Source organism: Scyliorhinus torazame, chromosome 1 (genome assembly GCF_047496885.1).
Source record: "Scyliorhinus torazame isolate Kashiwa2021f chromosome 1, sScyTor2.1, whole genome shotgun sequence".
Lineage (NCBI taxonomy): Eukaryota > Metazoa > Chordata > Chondrichthyes > Carcharhiniformes > Scyliorhinidae > Scyliorhinus > Scyliorhinus torazame.
Window position 1 is genome coordinate 410,629,453 of NC_092707.1, and position 24,648 is coordinate 410,654,100.

General features: G+C 47.0%; 2 protein-coding genes across 2 annotated transcripts in view; both read left to right on the forward strand.

The window, feature by feature from the left end:
* Nucleotides 1–10,211, forward strand: part of LOC140428393 (uncharacterized) — a 40,227-nt gene extending 30,016 nt beyond the window's left edge. The window contains exons 6-8 of the mRNA XM_072514804.1: nucleotides 7,802–7,843; nucleotides 8,052–8,094; nucleotides 9,633–10,211. Coding sequence (XP_072370905.1) covers nucleotides 7,802–7,843; nucleotides 8,052–8,094; nucleotides 9,633–9,658 — 111 coding nt within the window. The 3' untranslated portion in view covers nucleotides 9,659–10,211. The remainder of the gene's footprint in view (nucleotides 1–7,801; nucleotides 7,844–8,051; nucleotides 8,095–9,632) is intronic.
* A 6,241-nt stretch (nucleotides 10,212–16,452) lies between these two features.
* The window catches only part of LOC140423373 (uncharacterized), a 61,408-nt gene continuing 53,212 nt past the window's right edge, over nucleotides 16,453–24,648 (forward strand). Inside the window, exon 1 of the mRNA XM_072507778.1 lies at nucleotides 16,453–16,771. Coding sequence (XP_072363879.1) covers nucleotides 16,453–16,771 — 319 coding nt within the window. The remainder of the gene's footprint in view (nucleotides 16,772–24,648) is intronic.

Genomic DNA, 24,648 nt, shown 5'->3' on the forward strand with positions numbered 1-24,648 from the left:
TGAGAGGCACAAGATTCCATGAGGATTCACACCGTTTTTCCCGTTGAGACTGACCACATTGGAGGCTCGGAATCTAGAAGAGCCTGTGAAGAATATTTAATTCCACAACAAGTCAGGTGCAGGATTCCAAATAAAGTGAAGGAGAAAAGAAAGAGAGAGAGGAGGGACAAAGAGACTGAGAGAAAAAGTGAAAAAGAAATTTCTGAAAATAATTTTTTCCAAATCTCCAACAATAATGAAAAGCTGAATGAATGAGACATGTCGGTTAATTGTCAATTCCAGGGGGGTTCTTTGGCAGCCATTAAGACAGACCATGCCATTAAAAACAATAACTGACATTCCAACACTGGGGACTGGATTCTCGGGCCCCCCAGACACGTGTTCCTCGGCCGCGCGCTGTTCGCTGGCAGCGGGATTCTATCATTGACGAGGTGGGGGTGAGCTGCCTTCTTGAACCGCTGCAGTCCCTGAGGTATGAGGAAATGAAATGTAAAATATTCCCTGGGACTATTTGGAAGATGGGCAAAGGAATCATCCTTTAATGTCCCGGGTTATATTTATCCCCCTAAAAAAATGAGAACTGATTGGTCATTGTCACATTGTTATTTCTGGGATCTTGCTGTGTACAAATTCACAGCTGTAGCAGAGCGACCAGAGTCAATAAAAAGCACATCCCAGCGGCCTGTCAGCATCTTCCAGTGAGAAAGGCAAAGAAGAAGAAACCATTCAGTTATTAATAATAACACCATTTGATCTGTTGACAGACATTCTTTCATTCTGTGTGGAAATAAATACTGATCAATATTTCTATTGGATTACAGTCAGGTGAAGGGGAATGCAAATATGCTGAGCTTCGATTCCATTGCCCAGGCACCAGGCAGCCGGGAGTATCACTGACTGAAAGCACAGCGGAGTATGCTGTTGTTCATCGTTCTTAAACCTCAAAACCAGCAACAATTAACCAGTGGGACAAGCAGCAGTCACCAAAACCTCACCCAATCACAATCACCTCTGCCTTTCCTGCACATTTCAACGGCTTCAATCTCTCAACAATATCAGAGCGAGATTGTAAATCCCAGACCCTGATATTACTGGACACTCAGACCCTGATATTACTGGACACTCAGACCCTGATATTACTGGACACTCAGACCCTGATAATACTGGACACTCAGACCCTCCCAGACCCTGATATTACTGGACACTCAGACCCTGATATTACTGGACACTCAGACCCTGATATTACTGGACACTCAGACCCTGATAATACTGGACACTCAGACCCTCCCAGACCCTGATATTACTGGACACTCAGACCCTGATATTACTGGACACTCAGACCCTGATATTACTGGACACTCAGACCCTCCCAGACCCTGATATTACTGGACACTCAGACCCTGATATTACTGGACACTCAGACCCTGATAATACTGGACACTCAGACCCTCCCAGACCCTGATATTACTGGACACTCAGACCCTGATATTACTGGACACTCAGACTCTGATATTACTGGACACTCAGACCCTGATATTACTGGACACTCAGACCCTCCCAGACCCTGATATTACTGGACACTCAGACACTGATATTTCTGGACTCTCAGACCCTGATATTACTGGTCACTCAGACCCTGATATTACTGGACACTCAGACACTGATATTTCGGGACACTCAGACCCTGATATTACTGGACACTCAGACCCTGATATTACTGGACACTCAGACCCTCCCAGACCCTGATATTACTGGACACTCAGACACTGATATTTCTGGACTCTCAGACCCTGATATTACTGGTCACTCAGACCCTGATATTACTGGACACTCAGACACTGATATTTCTGGACACTCAGACATTGATATTTCTGGACACTCAGACCCTGATATTACTGGACACTCAGACCCTCCCAGACCCTGATATTACTGGACACTCAGACCCTGATATTACTGGACACTCGACCCTGATATTACTGGACACTCAGACCCTGATATTGCTGGACAGTCAGACCCTGATATTACTGGACACACAGACCCTGATATTACTGGACACTCAGACCCTGATATTACTGGACACTCAGACCCTGATATTACTGGACACTCAGACCCTCCCAGACCCTGATATTACTGGACACTCAGACCCTGATATTACTGGACACTCAGACCCTGATATTACTGGACACTCAGACCCTGATATAACTGGACACTCAGACCCTCCCAGACCCTGATATTACTGGACACTCAGACCCTGATATTACTGGACACTCAGACCCTCCCAGATGCTGATATTACTGGACACTCACACCCTGATATTACTGGACACTCAGAGCCTCCAAGACCCTGATATTACTGGACACTCACACCCTGATATTACTGGACACTCAGACACTGATATTACTGGACACTCAGACCCTGATATAACTGGACACTCAGACCCTCCCAGACCCTGATATTACTGGACACTCAGACCCTGATATTACTGGACACACAGACCCTCCCAGATGCTGATATTACTGGACACTCACACCCTGATATTACTGGACACTCAGAGCCTCCAAGACCCTGATATTACTGGACACTCACACCCTGATATTACTGGACACTCAGACACTGATATTACTGGACACTCAGACCCTGATATTACTGGACACTCAGACCCTGATATTACTGGACACTCAGGCCCTCACAGACACTGATATTACTGGACACTCAGACCCTGATATTACTGGACACTCAGACCCTGATATTACTGGACACTCAGACCCTGATATTACTGGACACTCACACCCTGATATTACGGGACACTCACACCCTGATATTACTGGACACTCAGACCCTCCAAGACCCTGATATTACTGGACACTCAGACCCTGATATTACTGGACACTCAGACCCTGATGTTACTGGACACTCAGACCCTGATATTACTGGACACTCAGACCCTGATATTACTGGACACTCAGGCCCTCCCAGACCCTGATATTACTGGACACTCAGACCCTGATATTACTGGACGCTCAGACCCTGATATTACTGGACACTCACACCCTGATATTAATGGACACTCACACCCTGATATTACTGGACACTCAGACCCTGATATTACTGGGCACTCAGACCCTGGTATTACTGGACACTCACACCCTGATATTACTGGACACTCACACCCTGATATTACTGGACACTCACACCCTGATATTACTGGACACTCAGACCCTCCCAGACCCTGGTTTTACTGGACACTCAGACCCTCCCAGACCCTGGTATTACTGGACACTCAGACCCTGATATTACTGGACACTCACACCCTGATATTACTGGACACTCACACCCTGATATTACTGGACACTCACACCCTGATATTACTGGACACTCACACCTTGATATTACTGGACACTCAGACCCTGATAATACTGGACACTCAGACCCTCCCAGACCCTGATATTACTGGACACTCAGACCCTGATATTACTGGACACTCAGACCCTGATATTACTGGACACTCAGACCCTCCCAGACCCTGATATTACTGGACACTCAGACCCTGATATTACTGGACACTCAGACCCTGATAATACTGGACACTCAGACCCTCCCAGACCCTGATATTACTGGACACTCAGACCCTGATATTACTGGACACTCAGACCCTGATATTACTGGACACTCAGACCCTGATATTACTGGACACTCAGACCCTCCCAGACCCTGATATTTCTGGACTCTCAGACCCTGATATTACTGGTCACTCAGACCCTGATATTACTGGACACTCAGACACTGATATTTCTGGACACTCAGACCCTGATATTACTGGACACTCAGATCCTGATATTACTGGACACTCAGACCCTGATATTACTGGACACTCAGACCCTGATATTACTGGACACTCAGACCCTGATATTACTGGACACTCAGACCCTCCCAGATGCTGATATTACTGGACACTCAGACCCTGATATTACTGGACACTCAGAGCCTCCAAGACCCTGATATTACTGGACACTCACACCCTGATATTACTGGACACTCAGACACTGATATTACTGGACACTCAGACCCTGATATTACTGGACACTCAGACCCTGATATTACTGGACACTCAGACCCTGATATTACTGGACACTCAGACCCTGATATTACTGGACACTCAGGCCCTCCCAGACACTGATATTACTGGACACTCAGACCCTGATATTACTGGACACTCAGACCCTGATATTACTGGACACTCACACCCTGATATTACTGGACACTCACACCCTGATATTACTGGACACTCAGACCCTCCAAGACCCTGATATTACTGGACACTCAGACCCTGATATTACTGGACACTCAGACCCAGATGTTACTGGACACTCAGACCCCGATATTACTGGACACTCAGACCCTGATATTACTGGACACTCAGGCCCTCCCAGACCCTGACATTACTGGACACTCAGACCCTGATATTACTGGACACTCAGACCCTGATATTACTGGACACTCACACCCTGATATTACTGGACACTCACACCCTGATATTACTGGACACTCAGACCCTGATATTACTGGGCACTCAGACCCTGGTATTACTGGACACTCACAGCCTGATATTACTGGACACTCACACCCTGATATTACTGGACACTCACACCCTGATATTACTGGACACTCAGACCCTCCCAGACCCTGGTTTTACTGGACACTCAGACCCTCCCAGACCCTGGTATTACTGGACACTCAGACCCTGATATTACTGGACACTCACACCCTGATATTACTGGACACTCACACCCTGATATTACTGGACACTCACACCCTGATATTACTGGACACTCACACCCTGATATTACTGGACACTCAGACCCTGATATTACTGGACACTCACACCCTGATATTACTGGACACTCACACCCTGATATTACTGGACACTCACACCCTGATATTACTGGACACTCACACCCTGATATTACTGGACACTCACACCCTGATATTACTGGACACTCACACCCTGATATTACTGGACACTCAGACCCTGATATCACTGGACACTCACACCCTGATATTACTGGACACTCACACCCTGATATTACTGGACACTCACACCCTGATATTACTGGACACTCACACCCTGATATTACTGGAGAGACTGAAATTGCCCAAATGTGACACTGTGCTCAGAACATTGTTCATGGAATGAAGTCTGTAATTTGTCGAATAAGACATTATTTGCTTTGTGAATGTTGCTACAACCATTTCTGTCTCTCAGGGAACTCTACTGCCACCCACAATGCCTCCTCAGTGTAGGGAAGGCTCTCTCCCTCCCATTGTATCCCAGCGGGAATTTGGAATGTGTGAAAGGGAAATGAGGGTGGGAATTCTCCGGCTGACGGGATTCTCAGTTCCCGCTGGCTGTGTGCCATCGCCACGGTTTCCCGGTGGTGTGGGGGGGCTTCGATGGAAATTCCCATTAACAATTGGCGAGAGTAGAGAATCCGGCTGCCAGCGAACGGCGCTCCGCCGGGAAACACACGGCTGGGGAAGCGGAGAATCCAGCCCCAGATTTATTCAAATCTTTCTTGGGATGTGTGTGTCGCTGGCTCCATCAGGAATTGTTGCCCATCCCTAATTGCCTTTGGTAAGGTGGTGGTGAACTGCATTCTTGAACCGCTGCAGTTAATGAGGTGTAGGTACACCCACAGTGCTGTTAGAGTCATAGGCTCATACAGCAGAGAAAATGCCCTTCGGTCCATCGCATCTCTGCTAGTCAAAAACAACCACTGGACTATTCCAATCCCATTCCCCAGCATTTGGCCCAGAGCCTTGTCTGCCCTGGGATCGGGAAGGCACATCTAAATACTTCTTAAATATTCTGAGGGTCTCTGCCTCCACCTCCCTTTCAGGCAGCGAGTTCCAGACTCCCATTCCCCTCTGGGTGAAAAGGGTTTTCCTCACATCCCCTCTGAACCTCCTGCCCCTAACCTGGGCAGCACGGTAGCACAGTGGTTCGCACTGTTGCTTCACAGCGCCAGGGTCCCGGATTCGATTCCCGGCTTGGGTCACTGTGTGGAGTCCACATATTCTCCCCGTGTCTGCGTGGGTTTCCTCCGGGTGCTCCCGTTTCCTCCCACAAGTCCCGAAAGACATCCTTCTTCGGTAAATTGGACATTCTGAATTCTCGGTCTCTGTACCTGAACAGGTGCCGGAATGTGGCGACTGGGGCTTTTCACAGTAACTTCATTGCAGTGTTAATGGAAGCCTACTTGTGACACTAATAAATTTTTTTTTTTTAAATTGAACCTATGCCCCCTGGTCATTGATCCCTCCACCAAGGGGAAAAGTTTCTTCCTGTGTGCCCCTCAGTCTCCTCTACTCAAAGGAAAACAATCCCAGTCGATCCCATCTCTCTTCATAACTAAAACTCTCCAGCCCAGGCAACATCCTGGTAAACCTCCTCTGCACCCTTTCCAGAGCTATCACATCCCTCGTAAAGCTGTGGCCAAACAAATGTTTTACACAGTTCCACTAGAGCAGTGAACCTTCCTGCTCGAACTGTTTTACACAGTTCCACTAGAGCAGTGAACCTTCCTGCTCTAAACTCTATGCCTCAGTTAATAAAGGCAAGTATACCAGAGGCCTTCTTAACCACTGTATCCACCTGCTCTGCTACATTAAGGGATGGGTGTACATGCACACCAAAATTCCTCGGAAACTCGGTGCTTCCCAGGGTTCTGCCGTTTACCAAGAACCCTCTCTTGTAAGTCCTTCTATATTTATCAAAGTCCTTCTCCCTGGAGATTTATCTACCTTTAAGCCTGCCAGACCACTCCGAACCTCCTCTCTGTCTGTGTTAATCTCTTAAATTTTATTACAGTCCTTCTCCCTGATTTCTACACCCACAAGAACATCATTCCTCAGATAAGGACATCAAAACTGCACACAATACTCCAGGTGTGGCCTCACCAATTCCCCATACAATTGTAGTGAAACATCTCTATTCCTATATTCAAATCCTCTCGCTATGAAGGCCAACCTACCATTTGCCGTCTTTCCTGCCTGTTGTTCCTGCGCGCTTACTTTCAGCGACTGACGCACGAGGACACCAAGGTCTCACTGAGTATTCACCTCTCTCAATTTACACCCACTCAAATAATAATTCCCTTCCTATTTTTGCTGCTGAAGTGGATAACCTCACATTTATCCACGTTATACTGCATCTGCCATGCATGTGCCCACGCACTCAGCCTGTCCAAATCCTGCTGAAACATCTCTGCATCCTCCTCACAGCTCAGCCTCCCACCCAACTTTGTATTGTCTGTAAATATGGAGGTACAGGAGAAACTATTCCCACTCAAACGTACATCAAGAACTAGAGGGCACACATTCACAATAATGAGCAAAAGGAGAAGTGAGCCAGAGGTTGAATGAACTTCCTGTGAGGGTGGTGGAGGGAGGTGAAATCGAGGTATTCAAAAGGGGATTGGATTGTTCTCTGGAAAGTGAGACTGTGCAAGGTTCCGGGGATAAGGCAGGGGTGTGGGTCTCGGTCTAATGTTCTTCCAGAGGGCCAGTGCAGACCTGATGGGCCGAGGGGCCTCTTTCTGCACTGGGAAGATTGTGTGAAAGATTCTGAGTGGAATGTACTTTACCTCCTGCTGAATTAAACTGTTTCAGAAATCGGGCACCGTCATGGAAATATAAACCTTCCCAGACTATAATTCCTGACACTTTAGAATCAGGTTTTAGTAAATTCTCATTTTCACAACAGCTACTAAACCCAATCTTCACTGTTTACATTTTGTTACAGAATTTGAAAGATTCCCCAGCAGATTCTGACCCAACGTACATGGTAAATATCTCTCACTACAACAAACTGGGATATGTCTGGTGATCAACATTCACCACAGGATCAAAGTTTCCTCTTTCGACATAGAGTAAAATAAATCCCTTTTTCCCAGAAGCCGCTATGATTAGAATGTAGAACATTTTCAAATAAGCCTCTCATTGTGCACGTGTTACACAATCACAATTTCTAACATGTCTCTATTTTCCCTCAGGCATTACAGCAACCAACTTCATCTGTATACAGTGAGATTAAAGGTATGTTTCTATCGCACTGAACAGAGGTTCAGGAAAAGCAGGTGGATTCTGTCACGTTCTGTATAAATGGTGAAACTGTGGGAAAGCCTGACTCAAAATGGACCCATATCAGCAACACTGCAGAGAATGGATAGAGAGCAGTGAGTCCAGTGTGGAATGGACCATGATTAGCCCCGTGTGGTAATATATGTAATGTTGTGTGTACAAAGAACAAAGGACAGTACAGCACAGGGACAGGCCCTTCGACCCTCCGAGCCTGCACCGATCGTGATGCCTGTCTGAACTAAAACCTTCTGCAATTCCGGGGTCCATATCCCTCTATTCCCATCCTATTCATGTATTTGTCAAGATGCCTCTTAAACATCGCTATCGTATCTGCTTCCACCACCTCCTCCCGCAGCGCGTTCCAGACACTCACCACCTTCTGTGTCCAAAACCTGCCTCGCACATCTCCTCTGAACTTTGCCCCTCGCACCTGTGACCCTGGGTAAGTGACTTTCCCACCCTGGGCAAAAGCGTCTGACGTTTCACTCTCTCCATGCTCCTCATAATTTTATAAATCTCTGTCAGGTCGCCCCTCCGCCTCCGTCATTCCAATGAAAACAATCCGAGTTTATCCAACCTCCCCTCATAACGAATACATAGAAACAGAGAAAATAGAAGCAGGAGGAGGCCATTCGGCCCTTCGAGCCTGCTCCCTCATTCATTCTGATCATTGCTGATCATCAAGTTCAATACCCTCCAGACCAGGCAACAACCTGGTAAACCTCTTCTGTCCTCTCTCCAAAGCATCCACATCCTTCTGGTAGTGTGGTGACCAGAATTGTACACAATATTCCAAATGCGGCCTAACTGAGGTTCTGTACAGCTGCAGCATGACTTGCCATTTCTTATACTCAATGCCCCGATGGATAAAGGCAAGCATGCCGTGTGCCTTCTTGACTACCCTATCCCCCTGTGTTGCCACTTTCAGTGACCTGTGGACCTGTACGCCCAGATCCCTCTGCCTGGCAATGCTCTGAAGGGCTCTGCCATTTACTGTGTTATTCCCACCTGGATCAGACCTTCCAAAATGCATTACCTCACATTTATCCGTCATATCTCACCAATCGATACACACATATTCACAGGTACAAAGATAGACCTAAATGTCTACAAACAGACACACATTCCCAAATGTACATCGACACACAGACATACAGACACGTGTACACGTTCACATATACTTACACACAGATATTCAATAACGTGTACACACACATTTCCAGCCATGATTCCCAGTGTATGGAGTGGGAATACTGAACTATTTTCCTTTCATATCCACTCAGTGTTCAGACCAACTGTAGCCCCGACTGTCATTCCATCTGGGATCAGCTCACTCTGTGCAGGCTGGAGATGGAGTCTGGGAGTTTCCCGTCATTAAGAACAGAGTTACAATCTGGACAAACTCCTCAGAGGAGCTGAAATTATCCTTTATTCTCACGTTGGCTGCAGCTTGAGTTTTGGAAACTAATCTATTTTTAATTTTGTTTGAACAGGCAACAGACAAGCTCCCGGCTCCTGAACTACAGAAAATATCCTTCGATATGGCACCATTCCGAGGCCAGGAGCATAAGGACGATTAGGAACATGATCAAAACAGTGTCCTTATATCAGAGATCAACTCCTTACACTCACATTCTTCCCACATCCCCAATTCTACCCACCACCTTTTTCCATTTCCCCAGGCTGCACGATCAGCTTCTCCCCAATCTATCTCCCTTTATCCCTGTCCCTTTGGTAATTTAAAAGATATAGCCAGCTTTCCGCAAGGAGTTGAAAACTGCAGGAGAGATGGGGTCAGAATCTCAGGAAAACCCAGTCTTATTCAAGTGAGAATGCAGAGTGCTGGGCCACGCTCTTGAAAAGGGTTTTTTGGGTTATTGGATTGTGTTTTTGAATTGGAACAGTTAAGGGGGAATTCATTCAGGGTTATACATAGATTACTGTCGCTGTGTGGTGTCTTTATGTTTGTAATTGATAAAAATTCTTGCTGTGTGTTTATATATAAATGTTAACTAAGTTCTTGGAACAAAGCTTGTTTTGATTAAAGTGTCTGGGAAGACTGATGAATCACACCCAAAGGCTCTTGTGCTCAACCTTGCCAAATTCAACAGAACGATTGTAGGTCAGGTGGACTTCATAATATACTTTGGAGTTTCTAAGCCCTGGCCCATAAAATTAGACAGAACATTCCAGACCCTAACCACTCGCTGTGTGGCTCTGCCTCCACCACACTCTCAGACAGAACATTCCGGATCCTAACCACTCGCTGTGTGAATCTGCCTCCACCACACACTCAGATAGAACATTCCGAATCCTAACCACTCGCTGTGTGAATCTGCCACCACCACACTCTCAGGCAGAACATTCCGGATCCTAACCACTCGCTATGTGAATCTGTCTCCACCACACTCTCAGATAGAACATTCCGGATCCTAACCACTCGCTGTGTGAATCTGTCTCCACCACACTCTCAGACAGAACATTCCAGATCCTAACCACTCGCTGTGTGAATCTGCCTCCACCACACTCTCAGACAGTACATTCCGGATCCTAACCACTCGCTGTGTGAATCTGTCTCCACCACACTCTCAGACTGAACATTCCGGATCCTAACCACTCGCTGTATGAATCTATCTCCACCACACTCTCAGACTGAACATTCCGGATCCTAACCACTCGCTGTATGAATCTGTCTCCACCACACTCTCAGTCAGAACATTCCGGATCCTAACCACTCGCTGTGTGAATCTGTCTCCACCACACTCTCAGTCAGAACATTCCGGATCCTAACCACTCGCTGTGTGAATCTGCCACCACCACACTCTCAGACAGAACATTCCGGATCCTAACCACTCGCTGTGTGTATCTGTCTCCACCACACTCTCAGTCAGAACATTCCAGATCCTAACCACTCGCTGTGTGAATCTGTCTCCACCACACTCTCAGACAGAACATTCCAGATACTAACTACTCGCTGTGTGGATCTGTCTCCACCACACTCTCAGACAGAACATTCCGGATCCTAACCACTCGCTGTGTGAATCTGCCTCCACCACACTCTCAGATGGAACATTCCGGATCCTAACCACTCGCTGTGTGAATCTGTCTCCACCACACTCTCAGACAGAACATTCCGGATCCTAACCACTCGCTGTGTGAATCTGTCTCCACCACACTCTCAGACAGAACATTCCGGATCCTAACCACTCGCTGTGTGAAAAGCTTTCTCCTGTGCTTCAGGACCTGCTCTCTCCACCTGTCCTGCCACTTTCAATGATTTCTGCACATTAACCCCAGCTCGTGCCTGTCCCCCACACTCTCTACACTTCATTCCACTTTCTATTCTGGTTTAGCTCAAAAATAATCTGCCAGGCGATCCTTTCCTGCTCCTAATTCTGACTCCTTGAGCACTGCCAGTTGTGGCTCAGAGTAACTGAGTGACCTGGCATGACTACATCCAAATGATTCATTGAGTGGGAAGAGATCGGAAGGGTGTGGAATTACTGACACCAGAAGTGTGGTCAGATGGTCAATAGGATAGCGGAGGTTTGTGTGGAAATTTAAGAAATTCTAGGTGCTGTTTATTACAGTAAAGTTCAGTGTTTAGGCCTCCTCATTCTCAGCCCATAGTTTTTCAGTTTATTTTAGATTTTTCAGTCAGTTTGTACCAGATTTTGAGTGGAAGATCCAAGTGTGCAGTGTACGTCTGATTACATCATGTTGTGTCGAATATAAGGCCCAGAAACAGATCATTCAGCACAATGAGCCCATGCAGTCCATGTCCAAATGCAGCAAGACCTGGACAATATCCAGGCTTGGACTGACAAGTGGCAAGTTACATTTATACCACACAAGTGCCAGTCAATCAACATCTCCAACAAGAGAGAATCTAACCATCGCCCCTTTACAGTCAATGGCATCACCATCACTGATCCCCACTATCAACATCCTGGGGGTTACCATTGACCAGAAACTGAACTGGATCAGCCATATAAATACTGTGGCTACCAGAGCAGGTCAGAGACTGAATTCAGCAGCGAGAAACCCACCTCCTGTCTCCCCAAACCTTGTCTTTCATCCACAAGGTACAAGTCAGGAGTGTGATGGAATACTTTACACTTTCCTGGATGAGAGCAGCTCCAACAGCACTGAGCAAACCGAAGACCTTCCAAGACAAAGCAGCACGCTTGATTTACACCCCAGCCACCAGCCTCAACATTGTCTTTCCCCAGCACGGACACACAGTCGCAGCCGTCTGTACCATCCACAAGATGCACAGCAGCAACTCACCAAGGCTTCTTTGACAGCATGTTCCAAACCTGTGACCTCTACAATCTAGAAGGACAAGAGCAGCAGGTACCTGGGATCACCACCATCTGCAAATTCCCCTCCAAGTCACTCACCATCCTGACTTGGAAATATATCGCTGTTCCTTCACTGTCGCTGGGTCAAAATCCTGGAACTCCCTCCCTAACAGCACGGTGGGTGTACCTACTTCACATGGACTGCAGCGTTTGAGAAGGCAGCTCACCCCCACCTTCACAAGGGGCAGTTAGGGATGGGCAATAAATGCTGGCCTAGTCAGCAACACCCACATGGTGTGAAAGTATTTAAATAACAGTCCATGCCGGTATTTATGCTCGATTTGAACCTCCTGCAATCCTTTCCCATCAAACCATCAACATATCCTGCCTCATCCTTATTTGTTTACTTCACTTCCCCAAAACTGTTTCTCTGCCACTTACTTCAATTCGGAAATAGAGAGGGTTCCAAGTTATTTGTATTTGTGGGGATACAAAGTAAGTTATAGTTTCAAATAAGCTGAATTTTGTGTTTCTGTATTTGTGTGCTAAAAATGAAATAGAACTTCAATTTTAATCTCATTTCTTAAAAGTTGCCTGAAAATCTGTCGGTTGGTTTCGATGCCTGCATTGTAATGATGGTTTTACAAAACAGTGAACAAAAACTAGGCTGTTGCTTAGTAACCAGAAGCCCAGACAAAGACAGTGAGAGCAGTTAGTTCAGGAGAAAGAAGGTAAACGGGGAGTAAGCAGATTTCACAGAAACTGCTGGAACAGACAGCACCATACACAGGGACAGAAAGACACTCCCAAGATAAAGAACAGCAAGTCCTAGAAACCAGGGATTGGGAAAGAACAGAGTTCCAGGAAAACTGTGAAGGCAAAGGAAAGATGAAGAGGAATCTGGAAAAAGGTTCTGTTCAGTGAAGTCAGGAGCAGAGAGAAAGGCTCCCAGTTAAGGTACAGACCTGGGGCATGGCGGCTTGCGAGATGGTAACAACTTATACAGCCTGTGAAAAAGTGGCATTCTGTTGGCACAGCTGGGAACCTGGGGAATTGTGTGAAAGCTTGAAGGCACATGACAATCCAGGGCAGGGGAATACCTGAAGGAGAGTTTGGAACCCTGGAGGTGAATCCTTGGTGAGAACACAGATCCAAAGTTGGCTCAGTAACAGGAAACAAAGGGGAATGGCCAATGGCTGCCCTTGCGAATGGGAAGCTGTTTCAATTGTTGTTCCGCAGGGCTTGGTGTTGGCACCCCTGCTGTTCGTTTTATATATTAACAATTTGGACTTGAACATGGGGTGATGGGGGCAAGATTGGGAAATTTGCAGACAACACACAAATTGTCAGTGCAGTCGATGGTGTAGCGGATAGCTGTCAGCACCAAAATTATATCGGTGGGTTGGTGGAGTTGGCAGAGATTAATCAATGTTTTATTCTTTAGTTAAAAGTTCATGGGCAGTCCTGTGACTCTGTTCTGTAATCTGCCAATTAAGTATCGAAACAGAAATAGCGGGATTCTCTGTCGGCCGACGCTGGAATCAGGAAAGGCGATTGGGCGGAGAAACGGTCGTGAGGCCAAAATGGTGGCCGTTGCTGGCTGCCCGACAGAATGCCGTGCTCCGGTGCCTCAACCGCGGTGTCAATGCGTTCTACTCTGCACGTACAGTAAACGCCGTTCACATATCATTAGCGGCCTGAGCCGGTATTCACCGGGGCTTCCGCGATGCTCCGCCTCCACCGGGAGGAATTACCGACGGCGTGTTTCACTTGTGGTTTCAACAATCGGGAAACAGGCTCCGTGGCTGCTGAGGGAGGGAGAGGGGGCACGAAAAGTGTCCAATATCGCTATAGTGTGCTGATAGTTGTGCCGCCGGCCGGGGAACTTCTGCCAGGGTCTCGGGGGAGTACCGGGGGGCAGCCAAGAGGTGGGGCCGGGCTGGACGGGCACGGAACACCATTGCCGCAGCCGGCAAGGCAGCCACGCGGCTGTGCACGCTGCCGACTGCTCACTGTGAACTTAGTGCCACAGGACTCACCAGGCCACCTCCCCCCCCCCCCCCCCCCCAAGTATCCTCTGGCCGCAGCTGACCCAGCAGCGGGATGGGCGCGCTCCAGCACAACCGGTGCCATCCTATTGGCTGGGATGAGTGTGTGTGGGGAGTGGAGTGCGAATATGCAGCTACAGCTTGTCAGCCTCTCGAGTGTCAATCCCGACTCCGGCATATCCAACACCGTTTCCCATTGGAATCGCTCGTGTTCCACAGGGTGCCGCGCTAGCCCCGGAGCACAGTCAGTTCAGGTGAAAGAAGGTAACCACTCTGATACCAGCACGGTAGCACAGTGGTTAGCACACTTGCTTCACAGCTCCAGGGTCCCAGGTTCGATTCCGGCTTGGGTCACTGTCTGTGCGGAGTCTGCACATCCTCCCCGTGTGTGCGTGGGTTTCCTCCGGGTGCTCCGGTTTCCTCCCACAACCCAAAGATGTGCAGGTTAGGTGGTTGCTCGTGGTAAATTGCCCTTAGTGTCCAAAAATAATAAGTGTGGTTTCTGGGTTACGGGGATAGGGTGGAGGTGCGGGCTTAGGTAGGGTCCTCTGGCAAAGGGGCTGTGCAGACTCGATGGGCCGAATGGTCTCCTTCTGCACTTGAAATTCTACGATTCTCAGATTAACGGTTGATTAATTTCTCCGGGAGCGGTGCCAGTCTTGCTGTCGTAGAATTCCATCGGTTCTATCCCGGCGTCAGCACTTAGTCTCTGAAACGGAGAATCCCGCCCAGTATCTCTCAAGCTGGGTTCCACTCTAGCGTCTGATTAGATGCACTAACATCAGCTGGCATCGTAACATTGGAACCACTCAACGTGGGAGCGAGTTCCACATTCCCATCACTCTCTGGGTAAAGGCTGCCCTCTGAATTACCCATTGGATTTATTAGTGACAGCCTGATATCGATGGCCTCTATTTTCACTCTTCACCACAAATGGACACATTCTCTGTTTACTCTTTCAACACCTGCCATCATTTTAAAGATGTTGATCACTCATTTGTCTTCTCTTTTGAAGAGAAAGGGCCCCAGCCTAATTATCTTTTCCCAATTGGAATAGTTTCCAGTCCTGGTGTGAACCTTGTAAATCCTCTTTGCACCTTCTTCAAAGCCTCTATATCATTTAGTCCATGAAAAGAGAATACGTAACAGGTCAACACAAGGTACACAATGTAGTGGGAGAATGATGTTTTAAGAGATAAGTGGTTATATAAGATGTAAGAAGAGGATCTGTGTGAGAGAGCTCCATCCTTCAACAACTAGAATGGACAAGTCTTGGCAGCCTTGTAGGCCTCAGCGACCCTGACATCCGATCCGGTTTCATCACCGGAACCACCAGCCCCGCATAGTTGCTAAAACAAAGTGGCTGAATTATACGTAGGCTCTCCAATCGCTGCAGTTCACCCTCGACCTTCCCAACAATAGCATGAGGGACTGGCCAAACCCTGAAAAAACAGGGCTGGGCCTGCGGATCCACTTGGATTTTCACCACGTCCCCCTTCGTTTTCCCAAGGCCCAGCCCGAAAACACGCGGCACCACTGAGACAGCAGCACCTGTATCCAACTCCATTTGGATTCAATGTCCATTGATCGGCACAGGGATGTGAATCGGTGCCACCCTTGGTGCAGCCACACACTTCAGCTACACTTCCAACTTGTCTCCAGCTTCTTCAATACGGGGCTGCACCTAACTCATCCCGGGCGGGCAGGGCATTGTCCATCACGCTGCCGGCAGCCTCGGCGGCCTTGGTGGCCTCAGAGACCCTGACATCCACACTCCTCGCCGGGGGAGGAGTTGGTACCTCTCGGATCTGGACAGGGTGTGCAGAGTGGCTCAGGGTCTCTATAACTCAGTTCCGCAGCATCGCGGCGGTCCATTCTAGCTCTTGTTGTTCCCAAAGGGAGGAGAATTTGGTTTCAATGATTTTCAATAAATGTTTCCACCATTTACATTTTTGCAGCAAATGTGTCCCTCGCTGTGTGAACTCTTCATGTTAAACCAACTTAATGTGGGCAACTTGCACTCAGTGAATCAGAAACGTCACTTATCAAAATCCACCCAGAAGGGGAGCAGCTATTGGCTCATTGTCGCTGCTTCCTCTTTAACTTCGTTACCTCCTGTGAAAAAGGAGATTAAAGCAGCTTCTGTCGGCTGGGACACTTTGTGTTTCAATGTATTTACTGGACCTGCAATAAACGGTGTGGATAAAGAGGATTGTTATTCTGTTGAGATGATCAGTAAATCTCTTTTTGCTGTGACTCTGTCACTCTGTGTTTCTGGGGGTAAGTACAAGTTTTAGTTTGGTTTGGAGAAGTTTAACTTGTTCTAAAAGAACTCTCCCTGGTTTGTGCTGCGGTGTCTCTGCACCTGTAACTTGTGTGAATTCTAGAGTTAGAACATTCAAACTGGACATGAGAGTTTCAGCAGAATTTATCACCACATTGAGAATGTTCAGTGCACCTGACACAGAGTTACACAGACTGGGAACACGGGTCAGAAAACTCGGTTTCCCATTCTTCTCTGTTACTCATTTAATGTGACAATGGGTTTGAGTGACAGTCTGCACATTGAGTGGGTGTATTTAGGAAGGATTGAATTAATGTGCACATTAAGTGGATGTATTTGGGGTGGTTGAATTAACCTTCACATTAAGTGGGTGTATTTAGGAAGGATTGAATTAATCTGCACATTAAGTGGGTGTATTTAGGAAGGATTGAATTAATCTGCACATTAAGTGGGTGTATTTAGGAAGGATTGAATTAATCTGCACATTAAGTGGGTGTATTTAGGAAGGATTGAATTAACCTTCACATTAAGTGGATGTATTTGGGGTGGTTGAATTAACTTTCACATTAAGTGGATGTATTTGGGGTGGTTGAATTAACCTTCACATTAAGTGGATGACACAAAGATTGGTCGGGTGTTTAACAGTGAGTTTGAGCTACTTGGGTTACAGGAAGATATATACGGGATGGTCAAATGGGCAAAAAAGCAGCAGATGGAATTCACCCTGAAAAGTGTGAGGTGATCCACTTTGGAAGGAGTAATGTGACAAAGAAGTATTAAATGAATGGCCTGACACTGGGACGTTCCGAGGAACAAAGGGACCTGGCCGTGTTTGTCCATAGATCTCTGAAGGCAGACGCGCAGGCTAATCGGGTGGTAAAAAATGCATATGGGACACTTGCCTTTATCAATCGAGGCATAGATTACAAAGGCAGGGAGGTCGTGTTGGAGTTGTATCGAACTTTGGTGAGGCCACAGCTGGAGTACTGTGTGTAATTCTGATCGCCACATCGCAGGAATGATGATTGAACTGGAGGGGCTGCAGAGGAGATTCACCAGGATATCGCCTGGGGTGGAACGTTTAAGTTATGGAGAGAGGTTGGATAGGATTGGGTTGTTTTCGCTAAAGCAGATAAGACTGAGGGTGACCTGATCGAGGTGCACAGGACTATGAGGGGCATGGACAGTGTGGACAGGGAGCTGCTGTACCCCTTCGTTGAAGGGTGAGTTATGAGGAGAGATAAGTTCAAGGTGAGGGGCAGGAGGTTTAGGGGGGGTTTGAGGAAAAACCTGTTTACCCAGAGGGTGGTGAGGGTCTGGAACGCACTGCCTGGGAGGGTGGTAGAGGGTCTGGAACGCGCTGCCTGGGAGGGTGGTGAGGGTCTGGAACGCACTGCCTGGGAGGGTTGTGAGGGTCTGGAACACACGGCCTGGGAGGGTGGTGAGGGTCTGGAGCGCACTGCCTGGGAGGGTGGTGAGAGTCTGGAACGCGCTGCCTGGGAGGGTGGTGAGGGTCTGGAATGCGCTGCCTGGGAGGGTGGTGAGGGTCTGGAACGCGCTGCCTGGGAGGGTGGTGAGGGTCTGGAACGCACTGCCTGGGAGGGTGGTGAGGGTCTGGAACGCACTGCCTGGGAGGGTGGTGAGGGTCTGGAACGCACTGCCTGGGAGGGTGGTGAGGGTCTGGAACGCACGGCCTGGGAGGGTGGGAGAGGCGGGTTGCCTCACATCCTTTAAAAAGTACCTGGATGGGGACTTAGCCGTCTTAACATTCAAGGTAATGGGCCAAGTGCTGGCCAATGGGATTAGGTCGGCAGGTCAGGTGTTTTCCATGTGTGGGTGCAGACTCGATGGGCCGAAGGGCCTCTTCTGCACTGTGTGAATCTGTGATTCTGGGCTTAGCTTCACTGCTGCTGTAGAATGTCAGCCTGTGCTCTCACCAGATCTGTTTCACAGACAGAATACAGTCAGGAACATCCTCATCATCTCCCAACCTGCCGATCAAAGGGACAGGCTCTCTGCCGGGAATGGGATTGGTTAATCTTCCAGAGTTCAGTCCTGCCTTCTCAGAACAAGAAGTGCAAACCGGGCCAGAAAGGGGAAGCACCATTTTCTGCATCAAAGTGGAGCCTCACTGTCCTTGTGATATTGTGATGATCCAAGGGTGATTGCAGAGTGTGGACCCTCCACAGTGTCCTGTAGAGATGGGGGTGGGAAAAATATATCTTCATCTTATTGGGAGTTCTTTTCTGCCTGATTTAACAAGGTCAGTTTTGTGTGAGAAAAGCACACGAGGGATTTAGTACAAATATTTTGCATATTCTCAGGAGAAATATCAGATGGAAATTATACCCCGTTCATCTTGAAATCCTGGATTGCCGAATTCAGTTTGAAACAATCAGACGGGGAGATCAGGGATACCGAAGGTTAGATTAGTTTCAGTGAAGAAAATATGGAAACCAGTTGAACTTTTGTCTGTTGTATTTCCCCCTGAAATACAGTCTCAGTAATGAGCAGTGCGTTCTGCAGTAACATCAGTCTGTCCTGTTGTATTTCCCCCTGAAATACAGTCTCAGTAATGAGCAGTGTGTTCTGCAGTAACATCAGTCTGTCCTGTTGTATTTCCCCCCCTGAAATACAGTCTCAGTAATGAGCAGTGCGTTCTGCAGTAACATCAGTCTGTCCTGTTGTATTTCCCCCTGAAATACAGTCTCAGTAATGAGCAGTGCGTTCTGCAGTAACATCAGTCTGTCCTGTTGTATTTCCCCCTGAAATACAGTCTCAGTAATGAGCAGTGTGTTCTGCAGTAACATCAGTCTGTCCTGTTGTATTTCCCCCTGAAATACAGTCTCAGTAATGAGCAGTGTGTTCAGCAATAACATCAGTCTGTCCTGTTGTATTTCCCCCCCTGAAATACAGTCTCAGTAATGAGCAGTGTGTTCAGCAGTAACATCAGTCTGTCCTGTTGTATTTCCCCCCCTGAAATACAGTCTCAGTAATGAGCAGTGTGTTCAGCAGTAACATCAGTCTGTCCTGTTGTATTTCCCCCTGAAATACAGTCTCAGTAATGAGCAGTGTGTTCAGCAGTAACATCAGTCTGTCCTGTTGTATTTCCCCCCCTGAAATACAGTCTCAGTAATGAGCAGTGTGTTCTGCAGTAACATCAGTCTGTCCTGTTGTATTTCCCCCTGAAATACAGTCTCAGTAATGAGCAGTGTGTTCTGCAGTAACATCAGTCTGTCCTGTTGTATTTCCCCCTGAAATACAGTCTCAGTGATGAGCAGTGTGTTCAGCAGTAACATCAGTCTGTCCTGTTGTATTTCCCCCCCTGAAATACAGTCTCAGTAATGAGCAGTGTGTTCAGCAGTAACATCAGTCTGTCCTGTTGTATTTCCCCCTGAAATACAGTCTCAGTAATGAGCAGTGCGTTCTGCAGTAACATCAGTCTGTCCTGTTGTATTTCCCCCTGAAATACAGTCTCAGTAATGAGCAGTGTGTTCAGCAGTAACATCAGTCTTTCCTGTTGTATTTCCTCCTGAAATACAGTCTCAGTAATGAGCAGTGTGTTCAGCAGCAACACCAGTCTGTCCTGTTGTATTTCCCCCTGAAATACAGTCTCAGTAATGAGCAGTGTGTTCAGCAGTAACATCAGTCTGTCCTGTTGTATTTCCCCCCCTGAAATACAGTCTCAGTAATGAGCAGTCTGTTCAGCAGCAACATCAGTCTGTCCTGTTGTATTTCCCCCTGAAATACAGTCTCAGTAATGAGCAGTGCGTTCTGCAGTAACATCAGTCTGTCCTGTTGTATTTCCCCTCCCTGAAATACAGTCTCAGTGATGAGCAGTGTGTTCAGCAGTAACATCAGTCTGTCCTGTTGTATTTCCCCCTGAAATACAGTCTCAGTAATTAGCAGTGTGTTCAGCAGTAACATCAGTCTGTCCTGTTGTATTTCCCCCCCTGAAATACAGTCTCAGTAATGAGCAGTCTGTTCAGCAGCAACATCAGTCTGTCCTGTTGTATTTCCCCCTGAAATACAGTCTCAGTAATGAGCAGTGCGTTCTGCAGTAACATCAGTCTGTCCTGTTGTATTTCCCCTCCCTGAAATACAGTCTCAGTGATGAGCAGTGTGTTCTGCAGTAACATCAGTCTGTCCTGTTGTATTTCCCCCTGAAATACAGTCTCAGTAATGAGCAGTCTGTTCAGCAGCAACATCAGTCTGTCCTGTTGTATTTCCCCCTGAAATACAGTCTCAGTAATGAGCAGTGCGTTCTGCAGTAACATCAGTCTGTCCTGTTGTATTTCCCCTCCCTGAAATACAGTCTCAGTAATGAGCAGTGCGTTCTGCAGTAACATCAGTCTGTCCTGTTGTATTTCCCCTCCCTGAAATACAGTCTCAGTAATGAGCAGTCTGTTCAGCAGCAACATCAGTCTGTCCTGTTGTATTTCCCCCTGAAATACAGTCTCAGTAATGAGCAGTGCGTTCTGCAGTAACATCAGTCTGTCCTGTTGTATTTCCCCCTGAAATACAGTCTCAGTAATGAGCAGTCTGTTCAGCAGCAACATCAGTCTGTCCTGTTGTATTTCCCCCTGAAATACAGTCTCAGTAATGAGCAGTGTGTTCTGCAGTAACATCAGTCTGTCCTGTTGTATTTCCCCTCCCTGAAATACAGTCTCAGTGATGAGCAGTGTGTTCAGCAGTAACATCAGTCTGTCCTGTTGTATTTCCCCCTGAAATACAGTCTCAGTAATGAGCAGTGTGTTCAGCAGTAACATCAGTCTGTCCTGTTGTATTTCCCCCCCTGAAATACAGTCTCAGTAATGAGCAGTCTGTTCAGCAGCAACATCAGTCTGTCCTGTTGTATTTCCCCCTGAAATACAGTCTCAGTAATGAGCAGTGCGTTCTGCAGTAACATCAGTCTGTCCTGTTGTATTTCCCCTCCCTGAAATACAGTCTCAGTGATGAGCAGTGTGTTCAGCAGTAACATCAGTCTGTCCTGTTGTATTTCCCCCTGAAATACAGTCTCAGTAATGAGCAGTGTGTTCAGCAGTAACATCAGTCTGTCCTGTTGTATTTCCCCCTGAAATACAGTCTCAGTAATGAGCAGTGTGTTCTGCAGTAACATCAGTCTGTCCTGTTGTATTTCCCCCCCTGAAATACAGTCTCAGTAATGAGCAGTCTGTTCAGCAGCAACATCAGTCTGTCCTGTTGTATTTCCCCCTGAAATACAGTCTCAGTAATGAGCAGTGCGTTCTGCAGTAACATCAGTCTGTCCTGTTGTATTTCCCCTCCCTGAAATACAGTCTCATTGATGAGCAGTGTGTTCAGCAGTAACATCAGTCTGTCCTGTTGTATTTCCCCCTGAAATACAGTCTCAGTAATGAGCAGTGCGTTCTGCAGTAACATCAGTCTGTCCTGTTGTATTTCCCCGTGAAATACAGTCTCAGTAATGAGCAGTGTGTTCAGCAGTAACATCAGTCTGTCCTGTTGTATTTCCCCGTGAAATACAGTCTCAGTAATGAGCAGTGCGTTCTGCAGTAACATCAGTCTGTCCTGTTGTATTTCCCCCTGAAATATAGTCTCAGTAATGAGCAGTGTGTTCAGCAGTAACATCAGTCTGTCCTGTTGTATTTCCCCCTGAAATACAGTCTCAGTAATGAGCAGTGTGTTCAGCAGTAACATCAGTCTGTCCTGTTGTATTTCCCCCTGAAATACAGTCTCAGTAATGAGCAGTGTGTTCAGCAGTAACATCAGTCTGTCCTGTTGTATTTCCCCCTGAAATACAGTCTCAGTAATGAGCAGTGTGTTCAGCAGTAACATCAGTCTGTCCTGTTGTATTTCCCCCTGAAATACAGTCTCAGTAATGAGCAGTGTGTTCAGCAGTAACATCAGTCTGTCCTGTTGTATTTCCCCCTGAAATACAGTCTCAGTAATGAGCAGTGCGTTCTGCAGTAACATCAGTCTGTCCTGTTGTATTTCCCCGTGAAATACAGTCTCAGTAATGAGCAGTGTGTTCAGCAGTAACATCAGTCTGTCCTGTTGTATTTCCCCCTGAAATACAGTCTCAGTAATGAGCAGTCTGTTCAGCAGCAACATCAGTCTGTCCTGTTGTATTTCCCCCTGAAATACAGTCTCAGTAATGAGCAGTGCGTTCTGCAGTAACATCAGTCTGTCCTGTTGTATTTCCCCTCCCTGAAATACAGTCTCAGTGATGAGCAGTGTGTTCAGCAGTAACATCAGTCTGTCCTGTTGTATTTCCCCCTGAAATACAGTCTCAGTAATGAGCAGTGTGTTCAGCAGTAACATCAGTCTGTCCTGTTGTATTTCCCCCCCTGAAATACAGTCTCAGTAATGAGCAGTCTGTTCAGCAGCAACATCAGTCTGTCCTGTTGTATTTCCCCCTGAAATACAGTCTCAGTAATGAGCAGTGCGTTCTGCAGTAACATCAGTCTGTCCTGTTGTATTTCCCCTCCCTGAAATACAGTCTCAGTGATGAGCAGTGTGTTCAGCAGTAACATCAGTCTGTCCTGTTGTATTTCCCCCTGAAATACAGTCTCAGTAATGAGCAGTGTGTTCAGCAGTAACATCAGTCTGTCCTGTTGTATTTCCCCCTGAAATACAGTCTCAGTAATGAGCAGTGTGTTCTGCAGTAACATCAGTCTGTCCTGTTGTATTTCCCCCCCTGAAATACAGTCTCAGTAATGAGCAGTCTGTTCAGCAGCAACATCAGTCTGTCCTGTTGTATTTCCCCCTGAAATACAGTCTCAGTAATGAGCAGTGCGTTCTGCAGTAACATCAGTCTGTCCTGTTGTATTTCCCCTCCCTGAAATACAGTCTCAGTGATGAGCAGTGTGTTCAGCAGTAACATCAGTCTGTCCTGTTGTATTTCCCCCTGAAATACAGTCTCAGTAATGAGCAGTGCGTTCTGCAGTAACATCAGTCTGTCCTGTTGTATTTCCCCGTGAAATACAGTCTCAGTAATGAGCAGTGTGTTCAGCAGTAACATCAGTCTGTCCTGTTGTATTTCCCCGTGAAATACAGTCTCAGTAATGAGCAGTGCGTTCTGCAGTAACATCAGTCTGTCCTGTTGTATTTCCCCCTGAAATATAGTCTCAGTAATGAGCAGTGTGTTCAGCAGTAACATCAGTCTGTCCTGTTGTATTTCCCCCTGAAATACAGTCTCAGTAATGAGCAGTGTGTTCAGCAGTAACATCAGTCTGTCCTGTTGTATTTCCCCCTGAAATACAGTCTCAGTAATGAGCAGTGTGTTCAGCAGTAACATCAGTCTGTCCTGTTGTATTTCCCCCTGAAATACAGTCTCAGTAATGAGCAGTGTGTTCAGCAGTAACATCAGTCTGTCCTGTTGTATTTCCCCCTGAAATACAGTCTCAGTAATGAGCAGTGTGTTCAGCAGTAACATCAGTCTGTCCTGTTGGCTCCGCTCTAAGTTCCAACAGCTCTTTAAATCCATTCATAAAAAACACTCCAATTCCAAAAGCAATATTGCAGCTTTCTCCTTTCCCCAGTACTTGTTGTGGAATTGTGGAGTATCTCGGTGTGTGATATTCTGCCTCGAATATACATTATCCAAATTCACAGAGTCCCAGAGTTTTTCCAGCACGGAAAGAGGCTCTTCAGCCCATCATCCCCGTGCTGACCATCCAGCACCGATCTATTCTAACCCCATTCTCCAGCACTTGGTCCGTAGCCTTGTACATTGTGGTGTTCCAAGTGTTTATCTAAATGGTTGCTCTTTCCCACATTAAAACAGTGACTACACTTCAAAAGAACATCATTGGCTGGAAAGCACGTTGAGATGTCGAGTAGATGTGTAAAGTGCTGCATAAATACAAATTGTTCTTTCTTTTACACCCAGATT